The sequence below is a fragment of the Ranitomeya variabilis genome, chromosome 6, assembly GCF_051348905.1.
Source record: "Ranitomeya variabilis isolate aRanVar5 chromosome 6, aRanVar5.hap1, whole genome shotgun sequence".
Taxonomy (NCBI): Eukaryota; Metazoa; Chordata; class Amphibia; order Anura; family Dendrobatidae; genus Ranitomeya; species Ranitomeya variabilis.
In genome coordinates this window covers 134,148,638-134,171,764 of record NC_135237.1, presented here as the reverse complement: position 1 = coordinate 134,171,764, position 23,127 = coordinate 134,148,638, and the positions used below count along the sequence as shown (strand labels likewise).

Sequence of the window (23,127 nt, the reverse complement as noted above, 5' to 3'; positions counted from 1 at the left end):
CATGTGGCAATTTTTCTGTGTGTGCAAGTTTTGCATGAGGTGAGTTTTCCATGAGGTGAGTTTTGCACGTGTGGCGAGTTTTGCGTGAGCCTAGTTTTGCATATGGCGAGTTTTGCATGTAGCGAGTTTTGCATGTAGCGAGTTTTGCGCGTGGCGAGTTTTGAGTGGTGACTTTTGTGTTTCGACTTTTATGTGGCGAGGTTGGTGTGTGTGTGGTGAAATGTGTGCTGAGGGTGGTATATGTGTTCAAGCACGTGGTAGTGTGTGGCGCATTTTGTGTGTGTGTTCATATCCCCGTGTGTGGTGAGTATCCCATGTCGGGGCCCCACCTTAGCAACTGTACGGTATATACTCTTTGGCGCCATCGCTCTCATTCTTTAAGTCCCCATTGTTCACATCTGGCAGCTGTCAATTTTCCTCCAACACTTTTCCCTTCACTTTTTCCCCATTATGTAGATAGGGGCAAAATTGTTTGGTGAATTGGAACGCGCGGGGTTAAAATTTCACCTCACAACATAGCCTATGACGCTCTCGGGGTCCAGACGTGTGACTGTGCAAAATTTTGTGGCTGTAGCTGCGACGGTGCAGATGCCAATCCCGGACATACACACATACATACATACACACATTTAGCTTTATATATTAGATATACCTGTATGTAATCTCCTGTATATAGTATATACCTGTGTGTCATCTCACCTATATATAGTATATATCTGTGTTCATCTCCTTCTGTATATAGTATATACCTGTATGTCATCTCCTCCTATACATAGCATATACCTGTATGTCATCTCCTCCTGTATATACTATATACCTGTAGGTAATCTGCTCCTGTATATAGTATATACCTGTGTGTCATCTCCTCCTGTATATAGTACATACCTGTATGTCATCTCCTCCTGTATGTACCTGTATGTCATCTCCTCCTCTATATAGTATATACCTGTGTGTCATCTCTCCTGTATATAGTATATATCTGTGTGTCATCTCCTCCTGTATATAGCATATACTTGTGTGTCATCTCCCCTGTAAATAGTATATACCTGTGTGTCATCTCCTCCTGTATATAGTATATACCTGTATGTCATCTCCTCCTGTATATACTTTATACCTGTGTGTCATCTCTCCTGTATATAGTATATGCCTGTGTGTCATCTCCCCTGTATATAGTATATACCTGTGTGTCATCTCTCCTGTATATAGTATATATCTGTGTGTCATCTCCTCCTGTATATAGTATATACCTGTGTGTCATCTCCTCCTGTATATAGTATATACCTGTATGTCATCTCCTCCTGTATATAGTATATATATCTGTATGTCATCTCCTCCTGTTTTAGACCTCGTTCACACGTTATTTGGTCAGTATTTTTACCTCAGTATTTGTAAGCTAAATTGGCAGCCTGATAAATCCCCAGCCTACAGGAAGCCCACCCCCTGGCAGTATATATTAGCTCACACATACACATAATAGACTGGTCATGTGACAGACAGCTGCCGGATTCCTATATGGTACATTTGTTGCTCTTGTAGTTTGTCTGCTTATTAATCAGATTTTTATTTTTGAAGGATAATACCAGACTTGTGTGTGTTTTAGGGCGAGTTTCGTGTGTCAAGTTGTGTGTGTTGAGTTGCGTGTGGCGACATGCATGTAGTGACTTTTGTGAGATGAGTTTTGTGTGGCGACATGCGTGTAGCAACTTTTTGTGTGTCGAGTTGCATGTGACAGGTTAGTGTAGCAAGTTGTGTGCAGCAAGTTTTGCGCATGGCGAGTTTTGCGTGTGGCGAGTTTTATGTGTGGTGCCTTTTGAGTATGTGCAAGTTTTGTGTGAGGCAACTTTTGCATGTGTTGCAACTTTTGTGCATGTGGCAATTTTTCCACGTGTGCAAGTTTTGCGTGTGGCGAGTTTTCCATGTGGCGAGTTTTGCACGTGTGGCGAGTTTTGCATGTGGAGAGTTTTGCGCGTGGCGAGTTTTGAGCGGCGACTTGTGTTTCGACTTTTATGTGGCGAGGTTGGTGTATGTGTGGTGAAATGTGCGCTGAGGGTGGTATATGTGTTCGAGCACGTGGTAGTGTGTGGCGCATTTTGTGTGTGTGTTCATATCCCCGTGGTGGTGTGGTGATTATCCCATGTCGGGGCCCCACCTTAGCAACTGTACAGTATATACTCTTTGGCGCCATCGCTCTCATTCTTTAAGTCCCCGTTTTTCACATCTGGCAGCTGTTAATTTGCCTCCAACACTTTTCCTTTCATTTTTTCCCCATTATGTAGATAGGGGCAAAATTGTTTGGTGAATTGGAAAGCGCGGGGTTAAAATTTCACCTCACAACATAGCTTTGACGCTCTCGGGGTCCAGACGTGTGACTGTGCAAAATTTTGTGCCTGTAGCTGCGACGCCTCCAACACTTTTCCTTTCACTTTTTCCCCATTATGTAGATAGGGGCAAAATTGTTTGGTGAATTGGAAAGCGCGCGGTTAAAATTTCACCTCACAACATAGCCTATGACGCTCTCGGGGTCCAGATGTGTGACTGTGCAAAATTTGGTGGCTGTAGCTGCGACGGTTCAGATGCCAATCCCGGACATACATACATACATACATACACACATACACACATTCAGCTTTATATATTAGACTAGCTGTACTACCCGGCTTCGCCCGGGTTAATGACTGCTGTTAGCAAAATAGAATGTGTTAACAAAAATTTATTCTGCACACAAAAACCACAAAACAAATAGATAGAAATGTAATTATTAAAAGGCAAAAACTAAGCTAATAGAAGAATTTCACAACATATATTAGCTTTGTTATACTGAGAATGTCTTTGTTGCCTATATTAACCAATCAGAGCTCAGGTTAATTAACTGTAGCAAAATAGAAGCTGAGCTGTGATTGGTTGCTATTGGCAGCCTGATAAATCCCCAGCCAACAGGAAGCCCTCCCCCCTGGCAGTATATATTAGCTCACACATACACATAATAGACAGGCCATGTGACTGACAGCTGCCGTATTTCCTATATGGTACATTTGTTGCTCTTGTAGTTTGTCTGCTTATTAATCAGATTTTTATTTTTGAAGGACAATACCAGACTTGTGTGTGTTTTAGGGTGAGTTTCATGTGTCAAGTTGTGTGTGTTGAGTTGCGTGTGGCGACATGCATGTAGCGACTTTTGTGAGATGAGTTTTGTGTGGTGACATGCGTGTAGCAACATTTTGTGTGTCGAGTTGCATGTGACAGGTTAGTGTAGCAAGTTGTGTGCAGCAAGATTTGTGCATGGCGAGTTTTGCGCGTGGCGAGTTTTATGTGTGGTGCGTTTTGAGTATGTGCAAGTTTTATGTGAGGCAACTTTTGCATGTGGTGCAACTTTTGTACATGTGGCAATTTTTCTGTGTGTGCAAGTTTTGCATGAGGTGAGTTTTCCATGAGGTGAGTTTTGCACGTGTGGCGAGTTTTGCGTGAGCCTAGTTTTGCATATGGCGAGTTTTGCATGTAGCGAGTTTTGCGCGTTGCGAGTTTTGAGTGGTGACTTTTGTGTTTCGACTTTTATGTGGCGAGGTTGGTGTGTGTGTGGTGAAATGTGTGCTGAGGGTGGTATATGTGTTCAAGCACGTGGTAGTGTGTGGCGCATTTTGTGTTTGTGTTCACATCCCAGTGTGTGGTGAGTATCCCATGTCGGGGCCCCACCTTAGCAACTCTACGGTATATACTCTTTGGCACCATCGCTCTCATTCTTTAAGTCCTCATTGTTCACATCTGGCAGCTGTCAATTTTCCTCCAACACTTTTCCCTTCACTTTTTCCCCATTATGTAGATAGGGGCAAAATTGTTTGGTGAATTGGAATGCGCGGGGTTAAAATTTCACCTCACAACATAGCCTATGACGCTCTCGGGGTCCAGACGTGTGACTGTGCAAAATTTTGTGGCTGTAGCTGCGACGGTGCAGATGCCAATCCCGGACATACACACATACATACATACACACATTCAGCTTTATATATTAGATATACCTGTATGTAATCTCCTGTATATAGTATATACCTGTGTGTCATCTCACCTATATATAGTATATATCTGTGTGTCATCTCCTTCTGTATATAGTATATACCTGTATGTCATCTCCTCCTATACATAGCATATACCTGTATGTCATCTCCTCCTGTATATACTATATACCTGTAGGTAATCTGCTCCTGTATATAGTATATACCTGTGTGTCATCTCCTCCTGTATATAGTATATACCTGTATGTCATCTCCTCCTGTATGTAGTATGTACCTGTATGTCATCTCCTCCTCTATATAGTATATACCTGTGTGTCATCTCTCCTGTATATAGTATATATCTGTGTGTCATCTCCTCCTGTATATAGCATATACCTGTGTGTCATCTCCCCTGTAAATAGTATATACCTGTGTGTCATCTCCTCCTGTATATAGTATATAACTGTATGTCATCTCCTCCTGTATTAGCCCTCGTTCACACGTTATTTGGTCAGTATTTTTACCTCAGTATTTGTAAGCTAAAATGGCAGCCTGATAAATCCCCAGCCAACAGTAAGCCCTCCCCCTGGCAGTATATATTAGCTCACACATACACATAATAGACTGGTCATGTGACTGACAGCTGCCGGATTCCTATATGGTACATTTGTTGCTCTTGTAGTTTGTCTGCTTATTAATCAGATTTTTATTTTTGAAGGATAATACCAGACTTGTGTGTGTTTTAGGGCGAGTTTCGTGTGTCAAGTTGTGTGTGTTGAGTTGCGTGTGGCGACATGCATGTAGGGACTTTTGTGAGATGAGTTTTGTGTGGCGACATGTGTGTAGCAACTTTTTGTGTGTCGAGTTGCATGTGACAGGTTAGTGTAGCAAGTTGTGTGCAGCAAGTTTTGCGCATGGCGAGTTTTGCGCGTGGCGAGTTTTATGTGTGGTGCCTTTTGAGTATGTGCAAGTTTTGTGTGAGGCAACTTTTGCATGTGTTGCAACTTTTGTGTATGTGGCAATTTTTCTGCGTGTGGCAATTTTTCTGCGTGTGCAAGTTTTGCGTGTGGCGAGTTTTCCATGAGGTGAGTTTTGCACGTGTGGCGAATTTTGCATGTGGAGATTTTTGCGCGTGGCGAGTTTTGAGCGGCGACTTTTGTGTTTCTACTTTTATGTGGTGAGGTTGGTGTATGTGTGGTGAAATGTGCGCTGAGGGTGGTATATGTGTTCGAGCACGTGGTAGTGTGTGGCGCATTTTGTGTGTGTGTTCATATCCCCGTGGTGGTGTGGTGATTATCCCATGTCGGGGCCCCACCTTAGCAACTGTACAGTATATACTCTTTGGCGCCATCACTCTCATTCTTTAAGTCCCCCTTGTTCACATCTGGCAGCTGTTAATTTGCCTCCAACACTTTTCCTTTCATATTTTCCCCATTATGTAGATAGGGGCAAAAATGTTTGGTGAATTGGAAAGCGCGGGGTTAAAATTTCACCTCACAACATAGCCTATGACGCTCTCGGGGTCCAGACGTGTGACTGTGCAAATTTTTGTGCCTGTAGCTGCGACGCCTCCAACACTTTTCCTTTCACTTTTTCCCCATTATGTAGATAGGGGCAAAATTGTTTGGTGAATTGGAAAGCGCGGGGTTAAAATTTCACCTCACAACATAGCCTATGACGCTCTCGGGGTCCAGACGTGTGACTGTGCAAAATTTTGTGGCTGTAGCTGCGACGGTTCAGATGCCAATCCCGGACATACATACATACATACATACATACATACACACACACACACATTCAGCTTTATATATTAGATGGTTAAAATTGTAAAGTGCTGGTAAAAACTACCAAATTTACAATTTATTTTTTACTAAAACTACTCTGTTTAAAAGAAAGGATTTTTTATTTTATTTTATTGTATAAAACTGCTCATTGCCAAGGTCACCAGCCATTGCTGAAGTCTAACAGCAGGGGCTGAGCATTCGCAGTGCTTATAAGCTGTTTTCCACAGACAAGTTAAACACTGCTCTGAAGCTGGTTGGATCATTTGGGTCCATTGTTAGGTCATGGTCCGGACAGTTTGGCAAGCGTCACACTACTGTAGAATACGGGAGAAAACATCGCATAGCACTCGGACCAGTGTTAATCTATGGGGCAGCTCACATTACCGTATTTTTCTCAGGCCTATTCAACGTGCGTGTAAAATCGCAGCATGCTGGATTGTATGCGTATATCATCCGAGACTAGCCAATGCAAGCCTATGGGTGCGAGAAAAACTCGAACGCCACACAGACCATCTGTCTAGCTTGCGACAAATACGCACACATTTTCCTCATTTCAGCCCATCGAGCAATTTAATTCAATGGGGAAAATCAGTGAGAAATGTAAAGACATAAGGTTGTCATATGGATACATGTGTGGGAGAAAATCGCATCATCGCTTTACACACGGACGACCATACGGAGAACACGCGTGCGACTCTTGGCAGGGAGGCTAGGACCGATTAATCATACGTTTTGTCTGACTCTGGCCATTTAGCACCCCTATGCTCTTCTGATACTGTGGAAGCAAAGCTGCCTCTGCTTCTAGAATTGGAGAATGCACATTTTAGGCCAGCGAATTGAACTGTCAATCAAGCAGGAGCCCACCACCAAGATGGAAGCCTGAGAAGCACTGCGCTAAGATGAGACAATCCTTCAATCCTTTTCAGTAAAAACTTGCAGAATTTAGAATGTATTTGTGAATGGGTTTCTTACAGTACTTCAGATCAAAAAGGCGGCAAATGATAACTTGTATCTAAACCTGCTGATATGTTGTTTGAGTTATCTGTGTCTCTGCATCATAGTCTTCTTCTTCTAAGGATTCTATATCGCTTTCTTCTGAACAAGATTCAAAGCCATCCTCATAATACTCTTCAGCTACTTTGGGGTCTTCTGGAATATCTGAAAAACGAAATAAACACCATTAAACATCTATAGTGATGAATGCCAGCGTAGCTCCTAACAGATGTTTTGCAGCATATGTGAATTCATACCCTGCCAACTTCATAAAGACTAAACTGCTAATAGAGGATGTGCAAATGATCACTCAGGATTATACCGCATAAGTACCTACAGATCATTTATCGTCGTTACTGCTGGTGGTCAGCCTCACATATAGCATACAAACATTGGGTGCATGGAGTAGAAGCATTTTAACGTCACAGAATGGCATATGGGTGAAGGCACATTAGGGGATACATTGTTTATTGGCGGCTTAAAAGGTCACTAGAAGATCAGCATAAGGCCAAATTTTGACGTGCGTGATTTTTCAAGTACACAAAAGAAATGATACGAGTGATATTCGATTTTTATTGTGGGTCAGTTTTTTACCGTCAGTGTTTCATCAGTGATTTTCACGTATGGATAAATTAATAAGTAAATTACAATATTTCTACTATCCTTTGAAATGTCAGTCACGGACAGCACACTGATGCCATCTGAATGCTGTCTGTGATTTTCACGGACTCAAACTTGTATTGCTATTTTTCATATGTAAAAAGCTGAATTTACCTGGACACGTGGTCTATAAAAATACACGGACATGTGAACGTCCCCATAGACTATAAAGGGTATGTGTTCTATCTGTAAAAATAATGGATAAAACACATATGTGAAACACAGACGTCTGTATGAGGACTAACAGGCAGATGGGGAAAGAAACTAGTTAAAGTAATTGAACATCTTAAAGCTTGAGAATAAAAGATGTTGTCAAAGTAGTAGAAGAAATATTGTAAAGAATAAATAGTGATTTGGTGAAAACGGAATTTCTGTACACCAGGCTACTAAAGAAAACGTGAAATATAACCACAGGGCTTCCTTCCAGTTGTTAAAATACAGTGGGGAAAAAAGTATTTAGTCAGCCACCATTTGTGCAAGTTCTTCCACTTAAAAAGATGAGAGAGGCCTGTAATTGGCATCATAGATAGACCACAACTATGAGAGTAAAAATGAGAAAACAAATCCAGAAAATCACCTTGTCTGATTTGGCAAGATTTATTTTGCAAATTATGATGGAAAATAAGTATTTGGTCACCTAAAAACATGAAAGATTTCTGGCTCTCACAGACCTGTAACTTCTTCTTTAAGAGGCTCCTCTGTCTTCCACTCATTACCTGTAGTAATGACACCTGTTTGAACTTGTTATCAGTATAAAAGACACCTGTCCACAACCTCAAACAGTCACACTCCAAACTCCACTATGGTGAAGACCAAAGAGCTGTTGAAGGACACCAGAAACAAAATTGTAGCCCTGCGCCAGGCTGAGAAGACTGAATCTGCAATAGGCAAGCAGCTTGGTGTGATGAAATCAACTGTGGGAGCAATTATAAGAAAATGGAAGACATACAAGACCACTGTTAATCTCCCTCGATCTGGGGCTCCACGCAAGATCTCACCCCGTGGGGTCAAAATGATCACAAGAATGGTGAGCAAAAATCCCAGAACCACAAGGGGGGACCTAGTGAATGACCTGCATAGAGTTGGGACCACCGTAACAACACCACCGTAACAAAGACACCATCAGTAACAACCTACGCCACCAGGGACTCAGATCCTACAGTGCCAGACGTGTCCCCCTGAAAACATGACCTGTTGGCGGCCCTCGAGGAATGCAGTTTGACACCTCTGGTGTATGGAGCAGAGCTGAATGTGTACGAGGTGTACAGAGCAGAGCCGTGTGTGTATGAGGTGTATGGAGCGGAGCCGTGTGTGTATGAGGTGTATGGAGCGGAGCCTTGTGTGTACGAAGTGTATGGAGCGGAGCCGTGTGTGTATGAGGTTTATGGAACGGAGCTGATTATGTACGAGGTGTATGGAGCGGAGCTGAATGTGTACGAGGTGTACGGAGCGGAGCCACATGTGTATGAGGTGTACAGAGCGGAGCCGGGTGTGTATGAGGTGTACGGAGCGGAGCCGGGTGTGTATTCAGTGTAAGGAGCGAGCTGCATGTGTATGAGGTGTATGGAGCGGAGCCAGGTGTGTATGAGGTGTATGGAGCAGAGCCGGGTGTGTGCGAGGTGTATGGAGCGGAGCCGCGTGAGTGCGGAGTGGAGCTGTGTGTACAAGGTGTACGGAGCGCAGCCACGTGTGTAGGAGTAACTATGTGTGGCCATTATACAGTATGGAGCATCATGTGGGCCCATTATACAGTATGGAGCATCATGTGAGGCCATTTTACAGTATGGTGCATCATGTGTGACCATTATACAGTATGGAGCATTATGTGTGCCCATTATACAGTATGGAGCACTGTGTGGCCATTATACAGTATGGAGCATTATGTGTGCCCATTATACAGTATGGAGCATTATGTGTGGCCATTATACAGTATGGAGCATCATGTGTGGCCATTATACAGTATGGAGCACTGTGTGGCCATTATACAGTATGGAGCATTATGTGTAGCCATTATACAGTATGGAGCATCATGTGTGGCCATTATACAGTATGGAGCACTGTGTGGCCATTATACAGTATGGAGCATCATATGTGACCATTATACAGTATGGAGCATCATGTGTGGCCATTATACAGTATGGAGCACCATGTGTGGCCATTATACAGTATGGAGCACTGTGTGGCCATTATACAGTATGGAGCATCATGTGTGACCATTATACAGTATGGAGCATCATGTGTGACCATTATACAGTATGGAGCATCATGTGTGGCCATTAGACAGTATGGAGCACTGTGTGGCCATTATACAGTATGGAGCATCATGTGGGGCTCATTATACTGTATGGAGCAATATATGGGGTTCATTATACTGTATGGAGCAATATATGGGGCATGTTATTCTGTATGGAGCAATATATGGGGCTCATTATTCTGTATGGAGCAATATATGGGGCTCATTATTCTGTATGGAGCACTGTGGTGCCCAGAATACTGTATGGAGGACTATACTGTCTGATTTATGACCTATTGTAGAATGTACAATAGTTATTACTCATGTAATGTATGGGGGGACTATATATGAGATGGGAGCACTATAGGGGGTCTGTACTGTATATGTGTTTGGGGGGGCGCCGTTTTGAAGTTCGCCTAAGGCAGCAGTGTGGCTAGGTTCACCCCTGGGTGTGATAACATAATTTGCAGGAGCAAGTCTCATGCACGTGCGCCACACATTTCGGCAGCATCACTGCACCTCTGCAGCCGGGTGTATGCTTCCCTGATTCAGAGGCACACTGCGCATGTCCGGTGGGCCAGTTCGACCCTGCAGGTAAACATATTACACTTGGTGATGTATCTTATCACATAAATTCCTTCCTTCGCCCATCAAACAGGCTCTCCATGCATGTGTTGTGACTGTCACACAGCCGCGACACATGCTGCTGCAGCGCCAAACAGCTGATTATCGGGAGCGCTCCAGGTATCCGGGTTCCCGAGGCAGTTATTCGGTAAGCGCTATAGCTATTCGGATAAGTGCTTATCTGAAGCTATCTGATCAACAATAATCCCTACATATTTTGCCAACGACACCATTGACTGACGCAAAAGGCGAATGAGCCATGGATGCAGGAGTCCATTAGAGGTTCTAACAAGCCACTGACAGAGTAGTTACATACAGGCCTACAGCAGCAGCCTAAATGTTTGCCCTGGGTGAAGAAATTCCAATCTACACCTTTGCTTCTAGGAGGAATAACAGATGAACAGGAGCATTCTTTCTTATTAAAACAACCATTTTTTAAAAGCAGGCAGGCAGGAGATCTACAGATTCTCTTTAAATTGTTTTAACGTCTAGCAAGCACATTTACATATATTTTGATTGGAGCTGTTTCCATATCTCATGCGATACTTCTGTAAGTTACAATGCGCTGTGTGCAGCAGATACACACTCTATAGTGAGGACAAAATATATTTTCTTGCAGTAGCTGCAGGTGACAGAGTTGCTGTGTGATAAATAGCTTTAATTTCCCCTTTACCCCTGAGTCAGGCTTATAATAAACGTGTTAATATACCGAGCTTCCTACAGACCCAGATGGAAATGTGGAATATATTTGAGGAATAGTGCCGCACTTGCATCATTTCACAGATCACACAGCCTGTAGGTAACTATCACACTTGTCAAGTAAAAGAATTGCAAGAGTTTAGATTAACAACTTTTCACATCCTAAATCAGATAGAAGTCTTTGATATGTACTGCAGGGTGGCAGGATGAGTTCATTTCAAAGATTTGCTTACTGGGAATATTCTGAAGAAAGGAAATTATTTTTAGCATATATCATATTTTACGAAATATTTGCTCTCAGAAGATTGTTTTATATGCCTTTAAAATAGGTTACTCTAAAGTCGTAAACAAGTTTTATTATTTTAATGTCATTTTTGGCAATAAAATAGAAAAAAAGATTTTCATAGCATCCATCACACACTTCTTATAATATTATCTGTTTTGTGATCTCAGATAAACCCGAATTTAAAGTATAGAAGCAACAAACAAATGCCACAGATATAGGAAGTTGCAACAAACAGCAGTGAACAAAAAAGTACATACAGATTTGGTTACCAAAAGCTAAAAGACACTGCAAATCAACAGGCAAAAGCATTGTGTATACAGTACTGTGTGGCTAATGGTCGCACAATCGATCGGAGGCATGTGTCACAGAGATTGCTTGTCTCTGTGATGTAACCCAGATTATTTTCTCTAGTGCATGAAAGCACTAAGAGGTTTGCTTGGTGCACCTAGGTCTGGGTTGCGGGTAGCTATGAGAGATGGGCTGGTCTGGCTACCCACATACATTACCTCTGGGTGTGGTTAACAGCCTATATGATGGAGGCTGTTGTTTGGCACATGGTCTGTATGTTGGGAGGGAGAGACACCACCTGTGTGTGTTTGGCTCCAGACCAGCGTGAAAACTGGACGCTACCCCTGCCTGTGTGCCCACAGGCCTAACGGAGCAGAGACCTGCTGTGGACATTTGTATTTTGTTTGCCTGACCTAAAGGCTGTTTGTTTTCTGTTTTGCTTGTGGGTTTATGAAGTAATAAACCACATGAACTTTTAATGGAACAAGCCTCTTGTCTTCCTGATCCACCCAAGTGAGTACAACCCCCACAATACATAAATACATACAAACATACATATATATAAACACAAAAAAATAAACATGAGCTTAGTAAGTGAAAGGCTGGTAAAGAAGAGAGACCATTGACCACGTAGACTCATAAGCCTAAGGTTACCATGTGCAATACCAGGAATGAAATGGTGCATAGTGCGTCACTACAAGTCTCAAAAGCAGTAGAAATATCTTCTCTGAAGTCGGTGACCATAGAATGTTCATTACCAAAATGCATAGCGCCTTCTTTAAAAATTGGTGGAGGAGGGATAATAATCGATTCATCAGAGTATTTTTGCAAGATTTCTGGTGAAAATACTTTGATGAGTTTCAAAATTTTTCCGCAAAGCAAGGTTTTCATGCCAGTTACACCCAGCTGTACCAAGATGGCTGGGGCATGAATGAAGTAATGATGCCACAGCTTGTCTAATTCTTGAGAAGTTGCAGCATATCTTTCAACAGAAATCTATTTCAGTCTCCTACTGAAAATTTGTAGTCAGGCGCACAGAGGCACAAGTCACTTTTCAGATGCACCTGACAATGTAAAAAAGGACCAAACAGCAGTGAGGCGGCCGGAGAGGTGAGTATTGGTTAAAATAAAGCCTATTACTCATCTCTCCGGCCACACTACTACTTGCCTTTCCGTCCTCTTTTTTCCACCGTGTGCTGCATCTGCAAGACTTCTGGCCATGTCCAGGCCCTGGAGACCACTGTGCGCCAGAAGGTTGAGACGTTGATGTCGCGACTTTATGACACACAGTAACCTCCGAGGTCTGGACGCGGTTGTAAGTCCTAGTCTATAGTGAAGTAGCTGGGGACCCTGCGTGCAACGGTGAAAAAAAGAGGACCAGATGGTGGGTGGCAAGCAGGGCAGAAACCGGAGTGGTCAACGGTGAGCTGAGTATTGTTTTTTTTCCCCAGCCCTGTTTCAACTTGCGTACATATTCAAGTTCTGACCAAATCTACAGAACATATCTAGCTCCTAACCCGGGGACTGCCTGTATGTCAATAGAGCCTAAGCCAGTTTTTTCTTTAACAAAAAGAAAAACAGAATTACAATGTTCTCAAAGACAGGAATGCACACTAAACAAAAAAACAGTATGCTAGTAACGTACTTTACATTTCACAATTTCCTTTCCAGACTGCAGTGTGTATATTCCTTTCTATATTTAATAGCAGATACTAGATGTGTGATTTTTTTTGTTGAGTGAGATGTCAAAAAATAAAAGTCTGTCAATTATCAAAAAACTTTGTGGTCACTTATACTTTTTGTCTAAGTTATGAGTTATGTATTTATGTTTATTTTATCTATAACCATTAAAGGTTTTATTTTTATAAATGGTTAAAATTGCCAAGAGTTTTTTTTTTTTGCAATTTACTTGTTATTAAAAATCCTTTCTCTCAAGAACATAGGTTGTTGCCCAGGTTATCAGACATCGGTGCAGTCAATCAGAGGTGGCGGCACCCTAGGCCAGGAGTGCAAGCTCTTCCAATAGATGTGCAATCATTGCTCTGAACCTGGACAAATTGCTTGATCAGGCCAGCTTTGGTGCGACAGAGGAAAAGTTCCCTCTGCTTGAAGTATCAGAAAACACATAATTTGGGCCAAGTGATGCGATTATGATAATGGTCTGAACTGTCAATGAAGCAGGAGAGCACTGCCCCCAGGCCAGCAGGAAGTCAGGAGATAGGGGAGCTGTGTGCTCCTGCAGAAAATGTTCAGAAAAACCTTTACGTTACGAAATAGCTAAAATCATGGGCGCAATATATTTTTCATTCTACATAAACCGTCTGCCAAATAAAATGGACTGTAATAATATTACATAATAGAATCTCTACCTCTTTCTTAGCTGTGGATGATTTCTTATACATAAATAGGCCAGGATTCCGGAGTTGCTGCAGTAGAAATATTATATGTTCTGAAAACCACTTTACTATCTATAGGAACGGCTCATTTTCATATCATTTTAACACTTTATTTTGGCGTCTGTTTGCAGCAAAGCTTTTTAAATGACTAATTAAATGAAATCAGTGGTAAGATTCTACATCTGGCAATATGAAGAACGTATTTTAATTGCAGAATAGATTCCCACAGTAAGTCAGCTGTATACTTTACATAATGCATTTCTGTAACTTTTTTCAGTTTTTTTTCCGTATGTTGGAGCTTCTAAGTGAAATTATGCTTGGCTGCATAAATAAATTGAACATTAAGTCACGAATGGCTTGTTGTGCATGCCTAGAAAATGAGGGTTTCGGCTGTTGCACTGTCTACATTTCAAGTAAACACAGCAAAAATGATTACTGAAATGTTGAAAGCCAATCTAGCAATAATGGATTCTCATATCTAGTGTCTACACTGCTTTTTACCTTCATTTAAAGCGTTCCTGTTCTGTACTCTGCCTTCTCTCTCTGTTAGCCTGATCTTTAAAGAGGTAATTGGCAATCAACAGATATAATACAGCACATATGTCAAAGGCTGAAACTGTAAACCGACACATGGGAGTAGTTACTAGACGCATAGACCATTAAGATGGTGAATAAAAATGTCTTCCCATTTACTTAATGTATGTAATAGCATTCTTACCAGGAATCCCCTATAAACATTGGCGTGTAGATGCATTTATTAGGAGTACGTCATATTACAATACATAATAATATGAACAGCCATTTCTGGAGGGCAAGAAGTTTACAAAAACGTAATAAAATTGATATTTTTTTCTCAAGGGTCTGATTCCTTCGAGGTAGACAAGAGTGCAACTGCAAGATATTAGATAATCAATAGACTCTATTACGTTTTGGGCTCCTAAACAGTCTGTGGTGCTACTTGGCAGTGTTGGATGCACTGATTCATAATATCCTATAGGTTGGGAAATGTGAAGGCCAGTCAATGACATTGTATTAATGACTACCAGGCAGGAACTGCATCTGCACCAGGGAAAACCCAGGGCCCAAAACTTCAGCATGATGTCTACTAATGACTCCAAAGATATCATCCAAATACCTAACAGCATAAAGGGTACCGTGGGGTATCAGTGCCCTCTTGTTTCTCCTCATACAGATACTGGACTTGTAGCTGGGATCATGCCCTTCGACAACCCTGTCCTGCTCCGGCTGCTCCATGCTCTTGAGATTGTACTGGTAGACACAGAAAACCTTACTGCGATGACATGAATGGATGTGCCATTCTGGAGGAGCTGGATTACTTTGTGTTCCCCTTAATTTCCGTTCACTATTTTACTCTTTATCTAGCCAAAGATTTTGCTGTTTACAAGAGTCCAGACTGCTCTGTTCTGTCATCTTGGCAGATTTAATATTTACGTGCTCCAGGTATCGTTGGCAGAAAACGCTGCAGCCACAATTACAGGATCTTGCTATCTTATGAGTTAAAAGAGGCAATTCTTTTTATTGAGCGTCCTCCCTGAAGAAATGCTGAGAACCTATAAGTAAATTACATCCATACCCATAAACAATTAAATGTAGGGATAAGTGTTCGCTGGAAGTAATAAGTTCTTCCTTCTGCTGCCCAGAGGATTTTCAATAGCATTAAAGTATGCAAAAAACTGGGTCTTAAATGGCTTCTCCCTTCCGGGGATATACCAATTAGGCCTTATAAAAAGAATAACTTGTTGTTACTTCATAAACTTAGTTTTTCCTTCTTAACTTTTTAATAAGAAGCATTATTAGCTAATAAAGACGTAATATTTTTTTTTCTTCAATTCTTTTTTTTTGTGACTTTGCACATTACAATATTGCAGTTATAAAACTTAATTTTATAATATTCAAGGTCTTTTCATGAAAATCTTTTCGGCAACCCAATCTCTTGAGGCAATATATGACACATCGTGTAAGCTTCAGATCAGACTGCTCATAACATTATATTCAGAACTGTTGGAAGTAGCAGCTTTTATAAAACAGGAATAAATTCAGTCTAAACCAGAAATGATGTGTTTCTTAAATAACAATGTCTTTGTATTTCAGAAAAGTTTCTAGTTTTTAAGAAACAAGGCACATAGTAAGAGTTAGGGTTTGCTCACATCTGCATATAAAATCGACAATGTGAGAAAAAAAATCGCATTGCACTCGCCACAATGTTATTCAATTAGGCAGTCTTCATCAGGAATTGAGGTGCAGAAAAAAATCGCAGCATGCGGCTAAGATTCACTAATGCAAGTCAATAGGTGTGAGCAAAAATTTTCACCGCACACAGATCATGCGTGTGATGTGCGATTTTTAGGCATCTATCTCATAGGAAACCCGACATCTCATCAGCCGAATACAGTAAATTCACAATGTGCACCATCAAAATAGGACAGAATAGATAGAAAGATGTCAGTGAGATATATAATTAGTGCAGTGTGTGTGTAGCTTACTGTACATGTATTTACCTAATAATTAAATAAATAAAAGAAAATAATGGCATGGGGTTCTCCTTTATTTTTATTAACCAGCTGAGGGAAAACAGACAGCAGAGAGCTGGTCTTAATAGTCTGAGAAGAGGACAGTAATTATGGCGCTTCCCAGGCTATTAATATCAGCTCACAGCTGTCCACTTAGCCTATACTGGTTACTGGTTATTAAAAGGGAGCCCCCAAAAAATGACATGGGGTTCCCCCTATTTTAATAACCAACAAAGGCATAGCTGTGAGCTGATACTAATAGCCTGGGAAGGGGCCTTGGATATTGACCTCCTCCCAGACTAATCCACCTCTCATTTCCACTTTAGTTATTTTTTTTCTCTTGTAATGTAACCAAATGCTTCTAAGTCTGCTTGTGGTAACAGTTAGGGAAAGCTATCATAATACGTGTCAATATGTTGTTAAGCATCCAGTATTAACTTGACATTACTTACCATGACATGGAGGTTCTGATTCACAAAGCCTATCTGGTATTTCATTACAGTCCTCACAGTGGTCATGAGGGTTGTATTTTCTTGCACTTATTGGCTCTGACTGTATCAGGTGCTTTGAGGTGTCATCATCTCCCTGTATTAGAGAAGTAAATTAAATAAATGAATGTCATAATATACATAGACAACATAATCATAAAGTCATCATTGCCATTCCAGCATAATGGGTGTTGGTGGCTCTGAATTCAGATTCCTCTCATTTTATATTTTTGAAATAAAGTATATCACAAAAGTTAGTACACCCATCAAATTTTTGTAAATATTTTATTACATATTTTCATGGGACAACACTGATGATACAGTATGTCACTTTCATATCATGTAAAGTAGTCAGTGTACAGCTTGTATAACAGTGTAAATTTGTTGTGCCCTCTAAATTACTCAACACATAGGCATTAATGTCTAAACCGCTCAATGGCAACAAAATTGAGTGCATCACTAATTATAGCCATTTTCCCTCCCTGGTGTCATGTGACTCAATAGTGTTACAAGGTTTCAAGTGTGTGTTGTTATTTAGAGGGCACACCAAATTTACAATGTTATACAAGCTGTACACTGACTACTTTACATTGTATTAGAGTGTCATATCTTCAGTGTTGTCCCATAAAAAAAAATCATAAAATATTTACAAAAATGTCACGAGTGTACTCACTTTTGTGATATACTGTATCTAATCAATTTGACATACACTTATCTGGTATATAAAAACAACATCTAGCTCATATGTTGACTTTTTAATATTTTTTCATAAAAATTAAAAGTTACTTGATTCATGCTGCCCAACCATGGACAGCCTGAATCAGATCCTGGCTGCACGATTGCAGCCAAGTATGTCAGAGCATTTAAAAAAAAACATAGTTTAAAGTTTTAGTTGATTGACAGGTCTCCCGATGTACATCTGGAGAGACCTGTCAATCACCTGGATCTATGCAGTGATAAATCGGCTGGCGACGGTGCTGGTCTAGTCTTGTTTCTACCTAGAGTCCCAGGCTGGATAATTAAGGCATGAATTAAGTAACAGGATTACTTTTAATATAGCAAAATTAAATTGCTTTTCAAAATTTTTCTTCAATTGTTTCCTTTAACCCCTTCCTGACGTCGGACGGGATAGTACGTCCGACGTCAGGTCCCCTGCTTTGATGCAGGGCTCCGCGGTGAGCCCGCATCAAAGCCGGGACATGTCAGCTGTTTTGAACAGCTGACATGTGCCCGCAATAGCGGCGGGTGAAGTCGCGATTCACCCGCCGCTATTAACTAGTTAAATGCCGCTGTCAAACGCAGACAGCGGCATTTAACTACCGCATCCGGCCAGGCGGCCGGAAATGACGTCATCGCCAACCTCCGTCACATGATCGGGGGTCGGCGATGCTTCAGTATTGTAACCATAGAGGTCCTTGAGACCTCTATGGTTACTGATCGCCGGTAGCTGTGAGCGCCACCCTGTGGTCGGCGCTCACAGCACACCTGATTTTCTGCTGCACAGCAGCGATCTGATGATCGCTGTTATGTAGCAGAGGCGATCGAGTTGTGCCTGCTTCTAGCCTCCCATGGAGGCTATTGAAGCATGGCAAAAGTAAAAAAAAAAAGTTAAAAAAAATGTGAAAAAAATAAAAAAAACATAAAAGTTTAAATCACCCCCCTTTCGCCCCAATTAAAATAAATCAATAAAAATAAAACCTACACATATTTGGTATCGCCGCGTTCAGAATCGCCCGATCTATCAATAAAAAAAAGCATTAACCTGATCGCTAAACGGCGTAATGAGAAAAAAAAGAATTACGTTTTTTTGGTCGCCGTGACATTACATTAAAATGCAATAACGGGCGATCAAAAGAACGTATCTGCACCAAAATGGTATCATTAAAAATGTCAGCTCGGCACGCAAAAAATAAGCCCTCAACCGACCCCAGATCATGAAAAATGGAGACGCTACGAGTATCGGAAAATGGCACAATTTTTTTTTTTTTTTTTTTTTTTTAGCAAAGTTTGGAATTTTTTTTCACCACTTAGGTAAAATATAACCTAGACATGTTAGGTGTCTATGAACTCGTAATGACCTGGAGAATCATAATGGTAGGTAAGTTTTAGCATTTAGTGAACCTAGCAAAACAGCCAAGCAAAAAACAAGTGTGGGATTGCACTTTTTTTGCAATTTCACCGCACTTGGAATTTTTTTCCCGTTTTCTAGTACACGACATGGTAAAACCAATGATGTCATTCAAAAGTGCAACTCGTCCCACAAAAAATAAGCCCCACATGGCCAAATTGACGGAAAAATAAAAAAGTTATGGCTCTGGGAAGGAGGGAAGTGAAAAACGAATACGGAAAAACGAAAAATCCCACGGTCATGAAGGGGTTAAAGGCTAACAGAATTATGAATCCTTTATTTATTACAGTGCCTTGCAAAAGTATTCGGCTCCCTGGAACTTTTCAACCTTTTCCCACATATCATGCTTCAAACATAAAGATACCAAATGTAAATTTTTGATGAAGAATCAACAACAAGTGGAACACAATTGTGAAGTTCAACGAAATTTATTGGTTATTTTACATTTTTGTGGAAAATAAAAAATTGAAAAGTTGGGCGTGCAATATTATTCGGCCCCTTTAACTCAATACTTTGTTGTGCCACCTTTTCCTGTGATTACAGCTGCAAGTCACTTGGGGTATGTCTCTATCAGTTTTGTACATCGAGAGACTGAAATTCTTGCCCATTCTTACTGGGCAAATAGCTATTCAAATATGGAGCTTGGCTTCGTCCAATAGTCTCACAAATGAATGGAGCAGATGGCAAATGAAGGACCATTGCTTCATTCAAGTGGGATATTTCTATGGTTTACTGTTTCTCCTTGTGGGGAGTGAGGGAGTGACATGCCTAACATGCCAGTGTAAGGAGGCTTATAAGCCATGCAATACTCCTCTGGAAATTAAATAAATCCCAGAGGAGCATTATATGGCTTATATGCCTCCTTACACTGGCATGGCACTCTCCACAAGGAGAAACGTTACGCCCTTAGATCCCAGTCAGAACTCTCTCAATAAGCCAAATCAGATCTCATGCTTTGCACTTACGAGGGGCAACACCCTGAAACACCATGTCTGAAATTTGAGATTCTGTTTTGGCTTCTATCCTAAGTTACACGGCAAGGCTCCTTAAAGAGTCGATATTGACTACTTCCAAGAGGTGGCGCGAGAGCTCAAGCCATCTCCCTCTCTAGAGGGTCAATTTGTATTTAATAAGTTTAACTTTATCATTTTTATATTTTCTCGTTCTCTATCGGCAATGAAAATCTGTACTGAGGAATCCAACAAAAGCAGCCAAATGACAATGATTATGCCATTTACTGTTAGTATTGATTATTTTAAATAGAAAAATCTAGAAATAATTTTTATTCTTTTGTACGCGAGCCTGGTTAATTTCCCAAGAAACCAATATAGTAACAAATCTACAGCAATAATCCGCACTCTTAATAAGTCGTGGGTGTATTCATCTACTGTAGATTTTCACTGAGCTAAATAATATTATATTAAATCTGAAAAAAAATGTATAGCACATGGAATAAAAGAGCAAAGTAAGAGCTGGAACACCAGAGCTACGCAAAGTATTAGGAAAGCACAACTCAGTGTATTCCTTTATTGAACAGTCAGAGCTAAAGAAATGACAGATTTCTTAGGCAATATTCCTAGTACAAGACAAAAAGGAAAGAATCTATAAAACAATTTGCATGTTGGCTTTGTGTCATGCTGCCCTGAGACGGGACAGGATGTATCTACATATCTGGTGGATGTAGATACAATAACCGCTGATGTTGGTGAAGATAAATTGTACAATAAGCAACTGATCTCGTACAGTAAACAGATCTGCATCTCTGTTACAAAGCAATTTAACACGGTTTCTTCATCCCGGTTGAACATGGTAGTATTAAATTTGGGAGACTAAAAATAACATGATTAACCCCTTAAGCCCCGAAGGTGGTTTGCACGTTAATGACCGGGCCAATTTTTACAATTCTGACCACTGTCCCTTTATGAGGTTATAACTCTGGAACGCTTCAACGGATATTGGCGATTTTGACATTGTTTTCTCGTGAGATATTGTACTTCATATTAGTGGTAAAATTTATTCGATATAACTTGTGTTTATTTGTGAAAAAAACGGAAATTTGGCAAAAATTTTGAAAATTTCACAATTTTCCAACTTTGAATTTTTATGCCCTTAAATCACAGAGATACGTCACGCAAAATACTTAATAAGTAACATTTCCCACATGTCTACTTTACATCAGCACAATTTTGGAACCCAAATTTTTTTTTGTTAGGGAGTTATAAGGGTTAAAAGTTGACCAGCAATTTCTCATTTTTACAACACCATTTTTTTTTAGGGACCACATCTCATTTGAAGTCATTTTGAGGGGTCTATATGATAGAAAATACCCAAGTGTGACACCATTCTAAAAACTGCACCCCTCAAGGTGCTCAAAACCACATTCAAGAAGTTTATTAACCCTTCAGGTGTTTCACAGGAATTTTTTGAATGTTTAAATAAAAATGAACATTTAACTTTTTTTCACACAAAATTTACTTCAGCTCCAATTTGTTTTATTTTACCAAGGGTAACAGGAGAAAATCGACCCCAAAAGATGTTGTACAATTTGTCCTGAGTATGCCGATACTCCATATGTGAGGGTAAACCACTTTTTGGGCACATGACAGAGCTCGGAAGCGAAGGAGCGCCATTTGACTTTTCAATGCAAAATTGACTGGAAATGAGATGGGACGCCATGTTGCGTTTGGAGAGCCCCTGATGTGCCTAAACATTGAAACCCCCCACAAGTGACACCATTTTTCAAAGTAGACCCCTTAAGGAACTTATCTAGATGTGTGGTGAGCACTTTGACCCAATAAGTGCTTCACAGAAGTTTATAATGCAGAGCCGTAAAAATACAAAATCATATTTTTTCACAAAAATGATCTTTTCGCCCCCAATTTTTTATTTTCCCAAGGGTAAGAGAAGAAATTAGACCACAAACGTTGTTGTGCAATTTGTCCTGAGTACAAGGATACCCCAAATGTGGGGGTAAACCACTGTTTGGGCGCATAGCAGAGCTCGGAAGGGAAGGAGCGCCATTTGACTTTTCAATGCAAAATTGACTGGAATTGAGATGGGACACCATGTCGCGTTTGGACAGCCCCTGATGTGCCTAAACATTAAAACCCCCCACAAGTGACACCATTTTGGAAAGTAGACCCCCTAAGGAACTTATCTTGATGTGTTTTGAGAGCTTTAAACCCCCAAGTGTTTCACTACAGTTTATAACGCAGAGCCGTGAAAATAAAAATTCTTTTTTTTTTCAGAAAAATGATTTTTTAGCCCCAGTTTTGTATTTTCACAAGGGTAACAGGATAAATTGGACCCCAAAAGTTGTTGTCCAATTTGTCCTGCGTACGCTGATACCCCATATGTGGGGGGGAACCACTGTTTGGGCGCATGGCAGAGCTCGGAAGGGAAGGAGCGCCATTTGGAATGCAGACTTAGATGGATTGGTTTGCAGGCATCACGTTGCATTTGCAGAGCCCCTGATGTACCCAAACAGTACAACCCCCCCCCACAAGTGACCCCATATTGGAAACTATACCTCCCGAGGAACTTATCTAGATGTGTTTTGAGAGCTTTGAACCCCCAAGTGTTTCACTACAGTTTATAACGCAGAGCCGTGAAAATATAAATTCTTTTTTTTTTCAGAAAAATTATTTTTTAGCCCCCAGTTTTGTATTTTCACAAGGGTAACAGGATAAATTGGACCCCAAAAGTTGTTGTCCAATTTGTCCTGAGTACGCTGATACCCCATATGTGGAGGGGAACCACTGTTTGTGCGCATGGCAGAGCTCGGAAGGGAAGGAGCGCCATTTGGAATGCAGACTTAGATTGGTCTGCAGGCATCATGTTGCATTTGCAGAGCCCCTGATGTACCCAAACAGTATAAACCCCCCATAAGTGACCCCATATTGGAAACTAGACCTCCCAAGGAACTTTTCTAGATGTGTTGTGAGAACTTTGAACCCCCAAGTGTTTCACTACAGTTTACAACGCAGTGCCGTGAAAATAAAAAATCCTTTTTTTCCCACAAAAATGATTTT

General features: G+C 40.8%; 1 protein-coding gene across 1 annotated transcript in view; it reads right to left on the bottom strand.

Moving 5' to 3' along the window:
- NEK11 (NIMA related kinase 11) overlaps nt 1-23,127 on the bottom strand; it is a 422,928-nt gene that overhangs the window by 116,400 nt on the left and 283,401 nt on the right. Inside the window, exons 12-13 of the mRNA XM_077269028.1 lie at nt 16,933-17,065; nt 6,789-6,928 (exon numbers count right to left, since the gene is read on the bottom strand). Coding sequence (XP_077125143.1) covers nt 6,789-6,928; nt 16,933-17,065 — 273 coding nt within the window. The remainder of the gene's footprint in view (nt 1-6,788; nt 6,929-16,932; nt 17,066-23,127) is intronic.